At 37.8% G+C, this 17377-nt stretch overlaps 1 protein-coding gene and 1 long non-coding RNA gene across 3 annotated transcripts; both read left to right on the top strand.

The window, feature by feature from the left end:
- Positions 1-5376: 5376 nt before the first annotated feature.
- LOC103444553 (TMV resistance protein N-like) lies at positions 5377-13100 on the top strand. Of its 2 annotated transcripts, XR_003776510.2 has the most exons (6): positions 5377-5946; positions 6178-7261; positions 7430-7705; positions 7798-8820; positions 8961-9599; positions 12429-13100. XR_003776510.2 is itself a non-coding variant. In XM_029109042.2 (5 exons), exons 1-5 carry the CDS (start codon positions 5495-5497, stop codon positions 9453-9455), a joined length of 3330 nt encoding a protein of 1109 aa, XP_028964875.1. In that variant the 5' UTR covers positions 5377-5494; the 3' UTR covers positions 9456-9834. The 2 variants fall into 2 exon arrangements, 1 of the variants encoding a protein (XP_028964875.1); XM_029109042.2 differs by lacking the exon at positions 12429-13100 and having other exon boundaries at positions 8961-9834.
- A 1382-nt stretch (positions 13101-14482) lies between these two features.
- LOC139188910 (uncharacterized) lies at positions 14483-16865 on the top strand. Its single transcript, XR_011572327.1, has 4 exons — positions 14483-14754; positions 14931-15068; positions 15673-15731; positions 16608-16865. It is a non-coding gene; the product is annotated as an uncharacterized lncRNA (long non-coding RNA).
- Positions 16866-17377: the final 512 nt, after the last annotated feature.

Genomic DNA, 17377 nt, shown 5'->3' with positions numbered 1-17377 from the left:
ATTTTTTGACCCTTCACGCGCCCCCACGCGCCTGAAATGGCACGGACCTACGCGCCCCCCACGCGCGGCCACGTGACATGCATGCTGACGGCACAGTAACGGCAGTTAGGAATATTTCGTTAAAAACTAACGGTTTCCGTTAAGGTTAACTAACGGCGTTAGCATATTCCGTTAAAAATAACGGAATATGCCGTCGTCTTCTCCGATTCACCCTCGCCGGACTCCGGTCACCGGAAAACTGGGAAAAAATTCTATTTAACTATTCTCACTCGTTTTTCGTCCAATTTTCTCGAATTTTATACCAAATTGAAGCATTTAACATGTACAATCACGTTGGAAGGGTTTTAAACACTAAAAACCACGGGATCATACCTTCCAAAATTTCACGAAATTCGGCCAAACGTCGAACTAGGTATTCCGACGTCCAAAACTTCCAACCAACCCACTCCGAGCTTCCTTAGGACTTCCTAAAGCTCACTATGATCTTAGTTTGGCCTAAAACACAACCACTTCAAAGATCATGAACAATACATAATCACGGTGTCTTTAGAAACTAGGGTTTTCGAAATGAAACTCACCTTAAACTGGTACCTACGTGATCGTGAAGTCCTCAGGAGTGCAATGGTGGTTTTAAATCCGGCGTTGGTGTTGATTTTAGGTGGTTTAGGTGGTTGCCCGAGAGTTAGAGAGGGTGAGAGAGAGAGTGTGAAGGTCTGAGGAAGAGAGAGAGTGTGCATACGGAAAATGGGGAGGGAATCAGGGCATGAGGCCCTACCTAAATCCCAAACACAACATTACAACCTAGTTTTAGTCCCTAACATAAATTAACATTCTAATTAACCATAGTTTAGGAACTTTAGATAAAACTAAATGTCGAATTTACGCACCTTAATCCCGTTTAAGGTCACTTTTGTAATTTCATGTCCTCGGTATTTATAATTCCGGGACGGGCTGTGACAGCTTTGGTCAGAGAATCTTTGATATCAAAGTTAGAATTTAGAGAGAAAGTGTTTGAGAATTTTTAAAGAATTTTAGCAAGAGAGTTGGAAGTGGACTTTGAGGAGAATGATGGGGTTTAAATAGGAGAGTGGCCGGCCTCCTTGGATGAGAGAGGACTGGCCATCTAGCTCCCTTTGTGGGCTAGGTTCTTGATTTGTGTTAAATTGGGAGTTATGGAATAATTAACTAATTACTTAGTCAATTAATAGAATAATTGCCTAATTGATTAGCTAATGAAAGGGGAAAATGAGGTAGAAATTATAAGGCATGGCTGGCCCCCTTGGGAGAGAAGGTGACCGACCTTATGTGTGTTTTTTGGGAGTAATTGGTGGTTTAATTGGCTATTAATAGATTAATTAGGTAATAAATCTATTAATTAGCCAATCAACATAATTTAAAAGGAATGAATTGGGAATTATCTTGTAGAAATGATTTGATGAGGATGGATGAAATAGGCTTTGAATTGTTACCTATTTTTGGCAATTTTGACTTGGTTGAGTGATGAGTGTCTGTTGCTTGACCGTAAGAATCTTAGTATGCCTCAAGGGTATTTTTATCTTCTTCTTCCCAAAAATCCATGTGTCGCCTTGTGATTATTTTTGGCTACACAAATGCCTTAATACCTACTGGGCTGCTCGCAGGAAAGGGCAGCAGGTGTAGAAATCTCCAACTTTGATGTAGACTTTCTCTTGGACTTGGAATTATATTCTTTTAGGAAAGGGAAATAAATCACCTCCAATACCTATTTAATCCTACCTTAAGTAGGGGATTAAATCAACTTCGAAGAGCAATTATTTATCCCTACAAGAAAGAGAGAAAGCTAGAGGATATTTGTTCCCCATCCCCTAGCATTCTTCTTTGCTTGCCCGTGCAAAGAATCGTCTTCCGTTGATTTCTTTGTCTTCTTTGTGGGAGGTGCTGCCACGGGGCAGCCGTTGGGGTGGTGCGACACATCGACTGACAGGGGCCAGGAGTCGGTTTAGCATGGCCCAAGGAGGAGGTGTGGCAGAGGCCATTGCTTGTGCTGCTCGGCTTAATTAAAGCCAAGGATTGGCTTGGCATCGGCTGAGGAAGTGGCGTGGCATGGCCAACGGTTTGGGCTGCCACGTATGGGCTGTTTGCCAAAAATAAGGAAACTGCTTAAGTTTGATTTCTTAGCTACCATAGACGGAGTAGTCAAGGATGGAACTGCCAAGATCGGAGCTGCTCAAGATGAAGTGTCAGATGAGTGAATTATTAAGTGCAAAAGTGGCTACTGCCCCCTGACCATTTGCTGCCTAGCTGATATTCAAGCATTCAATATTTTGAGCTATGTAGCATTCTTGCACTGACGAGCTTACCCAGATGGGTGTCGAGAAATTAGTTTACCCTCTGGCACTGGAGAGTAATTAGTTTATCCTCTTGTATTGGAGAGCAAACCCATATGGGTGTGTGGGAATTGGTTTACCTTCTTGCACTAGTTACAGTCTTGGCCTCATACAAATTGTTCAGCTTTGCCAAAGGTAGTTTTTGGTCACAATTGTCTTGTTTTCTCAGCTTTTGCTACTCTTCTTGGAGGACCCCCGACCTTTTCGATTTCAATCCATGTGGACTTTACATTCAAGTTTTTCTAATTTGGTTGCTAAGTGATGGCAATCAACTATTGCATACGGGTGTCCCATGTTTGTTATGTTTTATGTCACTATTGCTAAGGACAAACTTCATAATATCCAAAATACTGTTTTTCTGATGGGAATTTTCAAGAGAGGTTTAATGAGGAAGTTGTGGCTAAGACAACTGTCCTAGATGCTCTTCATATGTGACTTTTTGGCTTACTAAAGGTGATCGTAATATTGTTTTTTTCCATACTTATGCTCAAGGTAGGCTTTCTTCTTCTAGGATTGTTACTCTATTGGATGGTGATAATGTGCTATCTTCCCTTGTTGATATTGCTAGTCATGTGGTAAACTTTTATCAGTCTTTATATAACTCTTTGTTCACTTCAAATGGAATTGAGGATGTTTGTGGTGTAATTCCACCTATGGTTAATGAAGAGGAAAATCTTGCTCTTTCTTGTTTACCTTGTGCTAATGAACTTAAAAAAGCCATTTTTTTTCTATGGATCCCTCAAGTGCTCCGGGACGTGATTCTTTTCCTACTTCTTTCTATCAATCATGCTCGGATTTGTTGATTTAGATGTTATTGCATTTGTACAAGATTTTTTTAAGCGGGGCTGACTTTATCTAAATATTAATTGCAACTTTGTGGTCCTTATCCCCTAAAGTAGAAAGGGTTGCTACTAGGGACGAAGCCATAAATTTAACTAAGAGAGGGCACCTTAAAAATTTCAGCTCATTTTTTGGACAAATAAAGCTAGTTTTTTTATTTTTTTATTTTTACAAATGCCTAATTTTATTACCCTATTGTCTAATTTTGTTTTTAATTGTTGTATTGGAAATCTAATGCTCATTCGTACTAATTAACCAAATACATGCAACTCAGCAAGGCTTAAACATTAGTACGTGAGGGAAAAAAAGGGAGAATGGGTGTTTAAAGCCCTCCCCCCAGGACTTACCTCCCTCTGTCCATGGCTGCTACCATTGCTTAGTATCGACCCATTGCTCTTGCTTGTGAATGAGTTTATCAAGATTGGTATGGTCAGTTTCATGGTGGTTTCTGCCAAGGAATTGTCATTGCAACTCTTTTTTTTTTTTGCAGAACTATCAATAGTTATTATTGGTGTAGAGTTTGCTTATAAGTGGGGTCGACATTGTCTTTGGCTGGAAAGTGACTCTTCTAGTGTTGTTTCTACTCTGCAATCGACTAATTTTGATCCTCATTAGCCTTTTCGTACGCAATAGTCTATTTGTTTGGATTGCATTCGGAAGATGACATTCTATCCTCTCACATATATCGTGAAGGAAATGTGGTTGCAGACACTTTGGCTAACATGGTCTTGTCTTCTCCAACTTTGGTATGGCATGATTCAAATCCTATGGCGGTTCTTCAGACTATGTTGGCTTTCTTAACTTCCGCTTCTCAAATAAATGTGCATCTAGGCATACAAGTTTGTCTCACCTTCTTGTCTTTCATCTTAACCTTGTGATGTTGCTTGTATCTTTGTTGTTTTTGTTTCTAGAAAGGTAAAGTTTATGTCTTCCTTTTTTCATGTATCTTTTATAATTTTTTCTTGTGTTATGAGAGGTTAAGTTTATGTCTCCCTAACTAGGGGCATTTTTTCTTCTTCTTTCGATATCAATAAAATTCTCTTCGTACCGTCGAGATTTTCTATAAAAAAAGAAAGAGAAAAGTGTATTTAACTAGAAACCGATTTTATAGTATGTCTGGATGTGGAAAAACAAGTCAGGAATTGAAGGATGGGAATTGGATTTGATATGCTTGGCTACTTGACGCGCATAAATCAACAATTGCCGCACGGAAAAATTCATGAAAAGTGGACTCTAATTTTCCGAGTTTAAATTCCATCATTTCACAATTTCAATTAAGAGAGAAACTTTTCACAATTTCAATTAAGAGAGAAACTGTATCTAATTACAATTTCATTTCACTACCCACCATCTAATCACAATTTTACAAGTTCAAATAAAACTTTGACCTAAAAAAATAAGGAAATATAGAAAAGAAGAAACGAACTTCAATAGTTCAATTCACTTCACTCTGAGAATGAATTTCTCACTTTCGTGATAGATGAATGACTTTATCTGAATCCGCTATGAATGGAAAATGGTGATGGCACTAATGGGTGTGCTTGAAATTAAGATTAGATGGTAAGTTTGTCTGTGAAAAACGTTGTATTGTAAATACGAAAAAAGTGCTTAATTCAAAATAATGGATCCCAGGTGGTGTGCTACAAATTTTCATGATATCAAGTGAAGGTATATTTTTATGAAAGCAAATTTTGTTATGAATGCCATAGCGTCTGTTGGGCTTAAGAGAAAGGAGCTTTGCATTTGGGATGCTTATCTCCCAATGGAAACTAATATGGCTTTTCTTTTGGAGTGTAATGTGTAAGGGGTTCTTCTATTTAATACTTTCTTTTTCCTATAAAAAACAATAATAATAATGGACCACACATAAAAATAAAATAAGAGATGTGATATCCACACATCTTTTTTACTTCTCTCACACCCTTTTAATTTTCGACCGTCGGATTGGATGAATTAAAGAAGATCAAATGACAGAAATTAATAAGGATGTGAGAGAAGTAAAAAGGATGTGTGGATAACACATCCCTAAAATAAAATAAAAATAAAACGAGAGAAACTAGAGCAACAGTGGATGGCGACTGGAACTTATTAGACGGGTGAGATTTGCTGCTCCGCATCGGACGGTTGCAATTGGCCGTTGACATTTCATATTCCATTCCTATGCTAGAAGACCGAGAGATCTGGATTTGATCGGTCTGGGGTTCCATTAAGGAAGAAGAGAGCAGAGATTTCCGTTGGGATCCATCGCCACCACGCAATCAAGAAAAAGAAGAAAGCCGAGTATTCCGATGGGATCCACGGCGACTGCGCAAACAACTGATTACGATGTCTTCCTCAGTTTCAGTGGCGAAGACACTCGCAGGAATTTCGCAGACCAACTACGTGCTGCTCTGAGTAACCGAGGAGTCGTCGTATTTGGAGATGATGAACTTTATCGGGGAATTAAAAGTTCAAAAATTTCAATTGTCATTCTTTCAAGAAAGTATGCCAGGTCAACATGGTGCTTGGATGAGCTTCAGCAAATTATGGAATGCAAGGAAGTGGCTCGCCAGATAGTTTTGCCTGTCTTCTATGATGTGAGCCCATCCGAGGTACGAAAACAGACAGGCGATTTCGGTGACTTTTTTGCCGAGCATGAAGGACGTTTCAAAGACAATATCGACAAAGTGCGCGCCTGGAGGGATGCTCTTCGTCAATTAGCCAATCTGTCTGGATTTGACCTATACAAGGACGAGGATGGGTGGGTAGTTCCTTTCAGTAGCAAATAAATTTTATTTTATTTCAGTTTTTGCTATGTAATATGTATGCTTGTATTCTTTCCTGCTGTAATTTATGATAACATATGTTAAGCTGTCCAAAGAGATGAATTTTCGTTGCTAGCTAGCTTTTCATTTAGTCCTCTCATAAGAGACTACACTCGGGATTCTTTCAAATATTTCCGAAAGATTGACATTTATTTTCTTCTGCATAGGTACGAGGCACAATTTATCCAACGAATTGTTCAATGGGTTTTGAATACATTGCAAACTGTGCCATCTTATCTTGAGGACATAGTGGGAATTGAGTCAAGAGTAGAGGAACTAAATAGGCTTTTGGACAACAAATCTAATGATGTTCGCTTCATAGGGATATGCGGAATGGGTGGGATAGGCAAGACAACTATCGCCAGAGTGATTTTTGACAACATTTCCAATGAATTTGAAATTTTCACCTGGATTACTTGTCGGGTAAGTCAAACACCACAGGGTGATCTGCAACTGCAAAAGAAACTTCTTTACGAGGCTTTGAGGCAAGACATAGATGTTCCAAATGTTAACGAGGGAGCCATAATGATAAAGAACATTCTATGTAAGAGAAAGGTTCTTCTCATTTTAGACAATGTTGTCAACTTAGGCCAACTGAAATCATTGGCTGGAAACAAAGAATGGTTTGGTTTGGGGAGCAGAGTCATCATTACGACTAGAGATGTGAATTTGCTAGGAGAGCATGGTGTAGATAGCAAATATAAAGTTGACTTATTAAGTGAGAATGAGGCTTTGCAGCTCCTCAAGAAGATCGCCTTTAAAAATGATGAATTTCGAGAAGATTATTTGGAGCTGTCTACACGGTTGGTTCATAAAGCTGGATACCTTCCTTTAGCACTCAAGACTGTGGGATCCTATTTGCTCCACAAAAGTCAGGAAGAGTGGCATAATGCATTGGAAAAACTGGAGTCTGTTCCTACTGGAAGAATTTCTGAAATGCTTGAAACAAGTTATCATGCACTGCCGGACGACGAGAAAAGAATATTTCTAGATATTGCTTGTTTCTTTCGAGGAATGGACAAGGAACGAGTGGTAGAGATACTAGATTATTTTGGATTTAATGCGATGGTTGGGATGGAAGTTCTCGTTGAGAGATCTCTCGTAACTATTTCAAATAACAAAGTGTTGATGCATGACTTGATACAAGAAATGGGACAACAAATTGTACGCAAAGACTCTGTTGTGGATCCGGGAGAGCAAAGCAGGTTGTGGCTTCATGAGGATGTCATTCATGTATTGAGGAACAATACAGTAAGTGGTTTTGAAGGACGATGAAAGGTCTTAGGTTTGCTGGATCAAGGATTTCTTATCCACTATTTTGTAATTCATATTATTGTTTTAATAAATTGTTATCGTTTCTTCTTTAAAAAAATATATATATTCTGTCTATTGAACTGATTCTGAATTCTCTGTTGTTAGGGAACAAATGTGGTTGAAGGTATAGCCTTAGACTTGCCTAAATTAGAAGAGGCATGCCGGGACTTGGAGGCCTTCTCAACGATGCATAATCTCAGATTTCTCCGAATTCATAATTTGCGAATGGCCCAAGGGCCAAAAAAACTTTCTAATGCCTTAAAGTTTCTTGAATGGAGTGGGTATCCTTCAAAACTTCTCCCACCAGAATTTGAATTTGAGCAACTTTGTGAAGTTAACTTGTCCCATAGCAGCGTTGGACAACTTTGGAATAGAACAAAGGTCAGATTATGGGTAGCACATAAAAAGTTGTTTTTTTTTAATTTTTTTTTTATAATGAAGTACTAAATTTTGTGCTTTAATGTTTTGAACAGTGCTTAGGCAATCTGAAATTCGTCAATGTTAGCTACTCCCAGAACCTGACCAGGACCCCGGACTTTACGGTTACTCCAAATCTTCATAGATTAATTCTTGAAGGCTGTACAAACTTGGTGATGATCCACCCATCCATTGCTGAGCTCAAAAGGCTTATTTTCTTAAATCTTAAAGACTGCAGAAGTCTTAAACGCCTTCCCAAATGTTTTGAAATGGAAAGTCTTCAAATTCTTATTCTTTCTGGTTGTTCAAAAATTAATAAAGTTCCAGAATTTGTGAGACCTATGGAAAACTTGTTGGAACTTTATTTAGATAAGACTGCTGTAGAACAATTACCTTCTTCAATCGAATGTCTGACTGGCCTTACTGTATTAAACCTGAGAGATTGCAGAAATCTCAGTTCCCTTGCAAGCAGTACTTGCCAGTTGCGTTCCCTCAAAAGTCTCAATCTCAGTGGATGCTCAAAGCTTGAAGAACTGCCAAAAAACTTGGGAAAGATGGTTTGTTTGAAGGAGCTTGATGTGGGCGGTACCTCTATTAATGATCTACCATCCTCCATTTCCCGCCTGGAAAATCTTGAATTGTTATCCCTTTGTGGTTGCAAATCGATGCGAAGAAAGAAGACAAGTCCAATGAGTTTGCTGTTGCCGACCACTGATTCTGGTTTGCTTTCTTTAACAGTACTGAATCTCAGTGACTGTAATCTTGAGGAGGTAACAATCCTGGAAAATCTTGGCTGCTTGTCCTCAATAGTATCACTTAATCTAAGTAAAAACAGTTTTGTTAGTCTTCCCAAGAGCATCACAGAGCTGTCTAAGCTTCAGATTTTGAATTTGGGTGGTTGTAAGAGTCTTAAAAAATTGCCGGACATTTCAGCAGAATTGAACTTCAGTGTTGAGGGAAAAGGCAGTTATTCACAGGAAAGGCTGTCATCATGTTTCAGTTTTATTAATTGCTTTGAAGTGGTTGACGACCAAGGCTGCAACAAAGTAGCATTTGCAGCGTTAAGGAGATTCCTTGAGGTTCTCTCTCTCTCTCTCTCTCTCTCTCTCTCTCACACACACACACACACACACAGAAGAAAAAAAAAGCATTTTGTACTTATTATAAGACGGACATATCAATTGTTTAACTTCACTATTTGTAATTTTGTATTATATAGGGAATCCCTTACATAGGGAATAAATTTGAAGCTATATATCCAGGCAGTGAAATTTCTGAGTGGTTTAGTGATCAAAGTGAGAGGCCTGTGGTAAGCATGGAGCTCCCTCGACACTGGTATAAGAACGAGTGGATTGGATATGCATTGTGTGCTGTTTTCACTGTCCATCGACAACTCCCACCTAATCTGCTTGGTAAATGGAACTACGGAACCCATACCACTGCACATGGTCTTCGTTGCGAAGTGAAGCCTGGGAATTTGGGTGTAGGTGGCTGGTGTCCTTCCTTCGCCTGCAGTGAAGAATTAGGGCAAATTGAGAAAGAGCACCTTTGGATATCCTTTGTATCTGGTGAACACTTTGGTACAACATGGCAAGACAGTTGTCATCACCTTGAGTTCACATTTAAAACCTTGGGCTCTGGTTTGGAGGTGAAGAGGTGCGGAGTCCGTCTCATCTACGAGAGAGATTTGGTTGGATCAAAGCAACCTTTTTGACCAAACATCGCTTGTGCGCAATCATGAATTTGACTATCCCTTCATCTAGAGGAAACAAGCAAAACAAGCAACTCCAGTGAGTACGATGCAGTCTCAAAGAACATCTGTTTATCCAAGGAAGCTGGAAACCGGTTATGAGATGAGGTACTTTCTTTACCTGGTAAATGAACTACGCAAATAGGACGTGTCTTTTTTTAACTCATGTATATTATCTGAATCGACGTCATGCACAATTTTATTATAGTTGTTTCTTTTTTCTGAGTGAAATGCTTGAAAGGCGTTATGGTAATTAACAATGCATCCGTGAGAATCAGATTCAACTGTATTTGTTTAATGAGTGTGAATTGCATTGGAATGATCTGTCTGTACTTCTTGCTTAGACCTTATGCATCTGAATTCAGTCCTCAATGATATCCAAATTGATAAATTGCTCATCATCTAGACGCCTAACGTTGACCATAAAAAAATATGGACCCCAAAATTAGAGGGGTATTTGAATCATCAAAAACTTTGACGGGGCAGTGGTGCAATGCCCTTCCTTTTAATTCAGATTTTCTGAAGGAACCCATGTTAGGCTACATACAGGTTTCTGGGAAAGTTGGAGTAAGGGGTTGTACATTGAAGAATGTAATTGATAGGCTAAAACTATGAGTGAGTTTGTTGTTTCTAGTAAAGGCGATTTTAAAAGATTCAAAAGATATGATGCCACTTAATATGGTCTAATAATATTCCTCTTCACTGTCTTAGATTCGACTTCCTTCTTGGATGGTGAGTTGTATCTCTCATAGGCTAATCAGAAATGCAATGTCCTTCCTTTTAATTCAGATTTTCTGAAGGAACCCATGTGGCTACATACAGGTTTCTGGGAAAGTTGGAGTAAGGGGTTGTACATGGAAGAATGTAATTGATAGGCTAAAACTATGAGTGAGTTTGTTGTTTCTAGTAAAGGTGATTTTAAAAGATTCAAAATATATGATGCCACTTAATATGGTCTAATAATATTCCTCTTCACTGTCTTAGATTCGACTTCCTTCTTGGATGGTGAGTTGTATCTCTCATAGTCCTTCGAAAGAATCTCTAGTAAACTGACACATGCTAAATTGTTTAATCTCTTTACATAAAACTTGTGTGATAAGCCACTTAGTACTAGGGGTGAGCATTTGAAACCGAAAACCGAAACCCAAACATGAACCAAATCGGACCGTACCAAATGGTTTGGTTTTGTGGTTTTGAAACTGTTGTGGTTTTGAAACCAAACCCCAGTGTAGAAAACGGTTTGGTTTTGGTTTTGGCTTTTGAAAACCGCACCGAAACCGAAACAGCACCTCAAATTAGATGTCGTGTTTTAATTGGTGGTTTGTTAAGAGTCTATAGATCTAGTGTGTACATATCATAATATTATAATAATGATTATTTTTCCCAAAGTTAAAACCCTCATCAAGCTTGGCATCTTCACTGTTTCTTTACAGGAAAAGATAAACATTTTATTACCAGTAAAAGCACCTTGTAACCATAATTTTTAAGTTCAGAATGACGGTCTATATAATAGGCTAATCAGAAATGCAAATGAAAATTCAAAAAGAAACAATGAGCATCAAATAAGAGTTAGTCACAAAAAGAGAGAAACAAAGACCAATCTTCGATAAATAATAGGGAGTTTTAACGAAAAGGGTTTGGTACTATTCATTCTTAACCATAAGGACATTTTATGTATGAAAAGTTTACAATAAATCAAACTCTTCTCTTTATTTACTCTTATGCCATTACATGCGGACCACAACGATGTTGACATTTCTGTCTGGAAATACATTATGATGCTATTCATCTTATGCTAATTTACAGCTAGTTCTTCAGGCTTCCATCATGTTGTCGATGTTATGCAGCTCTTCTTCTGACAAATTATTCTAATATTGTTCATCACCTTCTACTAGCTCCGCATCTCTTTCTCTATCTTCTTTCACCTTGTAATATATTTCCGCTGTTTCTTCTTTGAAATTTTGGGGCTTCCAATAAGGCTGATGACTGATTCTTGTCTTGTTGTAAATATACATATCTTCTTCTTCTGCTACTAGTACCATATCATACCTAAAATCTTCAAACTCATCTAAAACAAACATTTGGATCCCCCTAAATTTTAAAATATCTTTGTATGAAGGAGTCCACCTATGTGAGGAGATAGGGTTTAGTCTAAAGGACTCTTCATTGATCATGGCTATATGCCTAGCTTTCTCCTTATGCATGTGTACATACCAATCTGGAGGACTACTAATAAAACTTATGCAAATTTCTTTCCACCTTTCTAGATAGTCTTCTGCTACTTTAATAAGCTTTTCAGGAAATGATTCTAGTTGAGAAATACGGTTAATAAATATTTTATCTAGATAACCAAACTCTAATAGTAAGGCAGGGGTGACTTCTACCTCATTATGCTTTTTCTGATGCTCATAACTAAAATGCCATGATTTAAAATCTCTCATGTCAATCCTGGCCACAGTTATGCTAACTTCTGGTTTACAAATACAATTCTCTGTACTCTCACAAAGACATGGAGGATACATCTTTGTAATAATATCCATCCCTGGTTTTGGATCAAATATGGACTGATACAAAACACATTGTAATTGTAATTGTAACTCTTTCATGGACTGTGATGCTCTGCTCAGGATCTCATTTTGCATATCTGTTGGCATTATTCTTAGTTTTGCTTTTGAAATTTCTTCTAATAAAACATCGTCTAATACTAAGTCTGAAGATATATTTCTAAGAAAACTTTCATAGTTTTCTTGTTTTTCTTTGTCACTCAGAACCTGATGCTGATCATTACTTTGATGTTGCTCCATTTCAACGTCTTCTTCTAAGAGCTCAATCTTAATTTCTTCTATGGGTTCATTAGCCTTTTGTTCTATGGGTTCAATAACCTCTTTTCTTTTATGCTGATCAATTTCTAAACCTATTTTTAATTCTCTTTTCAAGGTGTCACTTGCCTTTTGCTGCATTCTAAGAGATTGGAGTTCTTGGTTCATTTTGGTAAACTTACCAAGTAATGACTCATGGTCCCTAGAAATAGCTTGAAGATTGTGCTCAAGAGAATAAATATGCTGCTGGTTTTGGTGGAAATTAAAATTAAAGCTATCAAACTCTTGTTCCAAGGCTCTAATTAATTTTTCATGACCTAATCTCATGCTTGGCTGCTTTATTTGGATATTCCAGAAATTATCTAAGAGAACCTGTTGCCTATCAGAAAGCCCTGGTACCCTTGACCTGTATCTCAGAGTTGGATTTCTGATTCCTTCAACAATATTGCCATTAAAGTTGAACGTGGGTACTGGTGGTGATGCTGGTCTGCTCATGCTATTTTGAAATCCACTGAATGGTGGAGGTTGATGGTGCATCATCATGCCATTGAAAGAAACTCTTCTGCCTTGTGGCCTTGTGCTATTTGCTGATGATGGTCCACGATATTCCATACCTGTTCAACAAATTAATCTTGATAAGATATCAGCTAATGTATTGTCATTACCTTTTATATGTTCAAAAATTGGTTTAAAACAATTTCCTGTAATTGAATCAACAAAATTAACCCATCTTCGGGCTGCCTGTTTATTAGTATGTATCTTGTTATAATGAGAAACTATATTTTGACAATCTGTTCTAATCGTAAATATTTCATTATGTAAAAATAAAGAAAATGTTTCAAGTGAATTAATTATCCCTAAAATTTCTAAATCTGTTGATGGTAATCTTGACTATACATTACTAAACTTTCCTGAGGAATATCTACAAACTTGTTCGTCAGACTTTGGAGATTCCCTATGCTTTTTCTGGTATAGTATACCTGCCCATCCTAATGATGAAGCATCTGTTTCGACTATCTTATAACTATCATCTAATGGTAATGTTAATGGCTTAAGTTTAGCAATTTCTTCTTTTATTTTTTGAACTAATTTAATATCTTCACTATTAAAATATTTTTGTCCCGTTTTGCTAGTTTTACTATGTAATACTGCTATTTTTCTTCCTAAATCCGGGATAAAATTTCTTGCATAATTTAGCAATCCTAAAAATGCTTGTAACTGTTTCTTATCTTCTAATTTGTTTGGAAATTCTAATACCTTTTTAGCTATATGATCTTGTAATTGTATCGTACCTGACTTGATATACATTCCTAAAAATTTTATATCTTGTTTTTCTAATGCTATTTTGTTTTTGCTAATCACAATCCCATTATTAATAAATTCTTGTAAAACTATCTCTAAATGCTTCCTATGTTCATTTCGATTTTTACTATGTATTAAAATATCATCTACATAAACACAACAAAAATTATCATATTTCTTGAAAATTTGATCGATCTTTCTTTGAAAGATCGATGGAGCATTTTTAAGTCCAAATGGCATAACAAGCCACTCAAAATGTCCTTCGGGACAAGTAAAAGCTGTCCACCCAATTGATTCTTCTGCTAATCGTATTTGCCAAAATCCTGATTTACAATCAAATTTACTAAAATATTTACTTTGTTGAATTTTATTTATAAGTTCATCTTTATTTGGTAACTTATAACTATCTTCATATGTATTATCATTTAACCTCTTATAATTATAAACTATTCTAGCCTTTCCTCTTTTTAGCTCTGAATGTTTTCTTACTACAAATGCTGCTGATCTATGTGACAGCCCGTCCCTAATTTTAAGAATTTTTAAAGTTTTAATAAAGAATTTTACAAAAATGCCATTTGAGGCACGCGCATTGTTCGAGGTTAATCGTTGTTTCGTGCCATCCAAGATTTGTTTTCTTGACATATCCTCGTAGTACTCGTCGCTACGAACGTGTGGGCGCAGACAGTTCATTATTTGGAGTTATAATGAAAAAGATTTTAAAGTTTGAAGTTTGGACATTTTATGATTTTTATTATTAAAATTTGGATGGCCCAGATTTAAGGATTTTGAAATGGATGGCTTAGATGTAAGAGAAAGAAAATAAAAATAAAATTAGGAAAGAAGGTTTTATGTGTGTGTGTACGTGAAGAAGAAGAAGAAGAAGAAGAAGAAGATTTAGGACTGGGCAAAAACTGCCCAACCAGAAGAAGAGAGAGCCAGAGCTCCGGGAGAGAAAGGAGGGAGTCCAGCGAATCAGGAGAAGAGAGAGGAAGGGCTGGCCAACCAGGAACCAGGAAAGGAGGAAAGGAGAGAAGGCGAGAAGCGGAGGAAGAAGAACAGAAATGGGTCACAACCCGCGACCCGGTGGGTTTTCCACCCATTTTCGTCGAAATTTCTTCATTTTTCCAGCGAATTGGATCAAGGTACCACTCCCAATCAACATCTAGGCCTTCCCTCTTTACGTTTTACCCCAAGAATCATTGAATTTTGTTGTGATTTCGCGAAGAACACCCATACGGGTGCCGCGACCCTTTTGTTCAAATTCTCCAAATTTTGAAATGTTTTCTTTCAATTACTAACACCTTTAGCATTCCTTTAGGACCTAGAACAAAGCCCAAGAGGTAATTGAGGCGTTGGAACAAGTTTGAAGGTCGAATTGGAAACACCCAAATTCTAGGGTTCTTCACGGTTTTGGTGAAATTGAAGCACTTCCAGGCCAAATTGGCCTTGGTCTCAGGTATGAAAGTTGTTCTACTCATTGAGATCTTCAAATCTGCAAATTTTGATAATTTTTGGAAATAGTTGAATTTTCCGGCGAGCCGGGGACGGCCAACCGCCACCCGCGGCGGCGCGTGGCCAATGGCCGCCAATGTCATTATTAGCTTGTGATTAAGGTTCTAGGTTCTGTTTTGATAATTGATGGACGTAAATTGAATAATTGAACCTAAGTTGGTTACGATTCGGGGTTAGGTGAAAATGTGAATTGACGATCCGACCGTTGGATCGTCATCAAACTTTGATACGTTGTAATACGTAATATTTGAGGATTATAGGAACTTACGGATTGGGAATCCGATTTACGGATCTTCCGGAATTGAAGTTGTAAGTTCATAAAATAAAATGTTAACCGTCACTTAGTTTTGGAAATTGACGGAGATCCGACCGTTGGATGGTAATGAAATTTTAGGAGGTTATCCTAGAGATATATTGTGGACCTCTGGAAGTTATGGATTTAAAATCTGAATTGCAGATCTTCTGGATCGAACTACGTAGTGACGTATTTTATATAAGTTATATTCTATCGATATGAATTCTGAGGTTGGATTTGATTACTGTTCTAGGCGGCGATCGTCATGACGCCTTGGCGTATTGTGCTAGGGAGTTGTAGGGCGAACTCCAGGTGAGTGGGCAGTTTTGTTTTCCGTATACATATATACTTGCCGTTTTCCCAGAAATTGAAAATGCATGAAATTATGCTTTAAATGAAAAGTATGTTGAATTGTGATATGGAATATAGTTGGTTGCCATGCATAGAATTTCATGAATATTATGAATTGTTGTATGATGCATATATGTGAAATGGTGCGGTGGACGCACAGGTGAATATTATTACTGTTATGATGATGTTGAGCTCATAAACTGCACCTTGGTATTAGTGCTTATATTATTCACCCTGCATCGTATGCTCACCTTGGATCCAAGTAGATGCTAGTCGTACAGACCACCGGGGGTGGTTCCGACATGCCAGTCGTACAGACCGTTAGAGGGGTTCCGACTGGTAGGTGACCTTAGATTATGTGCACAGATGATTGATGAGAAAAGCACTAGAGCATATTATTACACCATTAAGTCGTACAGATTACATTAGGTAATTCCGACTTATGTGCAGTGTAGTGCCGTACAGGTCATACTAGGTGACTCCGGCATGGCCGTACAGGTCACAGTTGGTGACTCCGGTTAGATGATATTTTGAGCTCTAGATTCAACCGTACAGGACCATTGTAGGGTCTCCGGTTGATTATTTTCTTTCACCTGATTTATGTTGATGCATTCATATTATACTGTTGAATTTAGACATGGCATGGCATGATTGATAAAAAAAAAAATGTTGAGTTAATGAATTGAAGTATTGAGAATATATATGTATATTTATATTTTACATTTCTGGGAAAGTATACAGGTTTTACGGAGAGGGGTTACAACGTTTTGAGAAATGTTGAATTTGGAAAAGAATTGTTTTACTGACCCACTCAATTTTGGTTTTGCGCCCCTCCAGGTTAAAGAATAGCTGAGGTGTGGTGGCTACGAGGAATTCAGCGGGATTCTGACAGAATGGATCAAATTAGGACTCACCTTCGGGTGTATCATCTTAGGAGTTGTAAATTTAAAGCTTCCGTACTGTGTAAATGGTTACGTCACTCCCACGTGACGGCCAGCATGCCCTCCTTCGGGACGGGGTGTGTCAGTTGGTATCAGAGCATGGTTGCAATCTTGGACATTTTGAGAAGTTCTAGTGAATTCTGTCAGAACTACACCGCCTCGTAGCAAACCACGTAGTTAGAGGAACTTAGTCTCCCTAATTTAGCGGTTTTGGGGGAAACTATTATTATGGTGATTCAGTATATTATCAAAAAGGGACATTTTAAGACGGCATATGAGTCGAATTTGAATCACCTTATGAAATGATGAACCTGAGGGAGCGAAGTAACGGTTTAACCATTTGGAAAAGATGTTTCAGATTATGCAAGTCAAATGAAATTTCCTTCTGACAAGGGGTCGAGACGACTACCTGGTTTTGGTTATGAATTTGTATCCTGGTGGAAACATGAGTATGATTTGTTGTCACCGGAGGAACAGTCGATTGAGAATTGTTTAAGGACTTGTTTAAGGAAAAGTTTATCCCTCCGGCATTTATCGATGGTAGTAAGCAATAGTTTGCAAATGTGAATCAAGGAAGTTGACGATAAATGAATATTATAGAAAGTTTTCAGACTAGCCTCGTTTCCATTCAGATATTACTGCCATTTTGGTGGAGGTGTTATGTTG

The sequence above is a fragment of the Malus domestica genome, chromosome 10 (assembly GCF_042453785.1).
Source record: "Malus domestica chromosome 10, GDT2T_hap1".
Classification (NCBI taxonomy): Eukaryota; Viridiplantae; Streptophyta; class Magnoliopsida; order Rosales; family Rosaceae; genus Malus; species Malus domestica.
The sequence above is the reverse complement of the archived record's forward strand: the minus strand, read 5'-3'. Positions and strand labels throughout refer to the sequence as shown.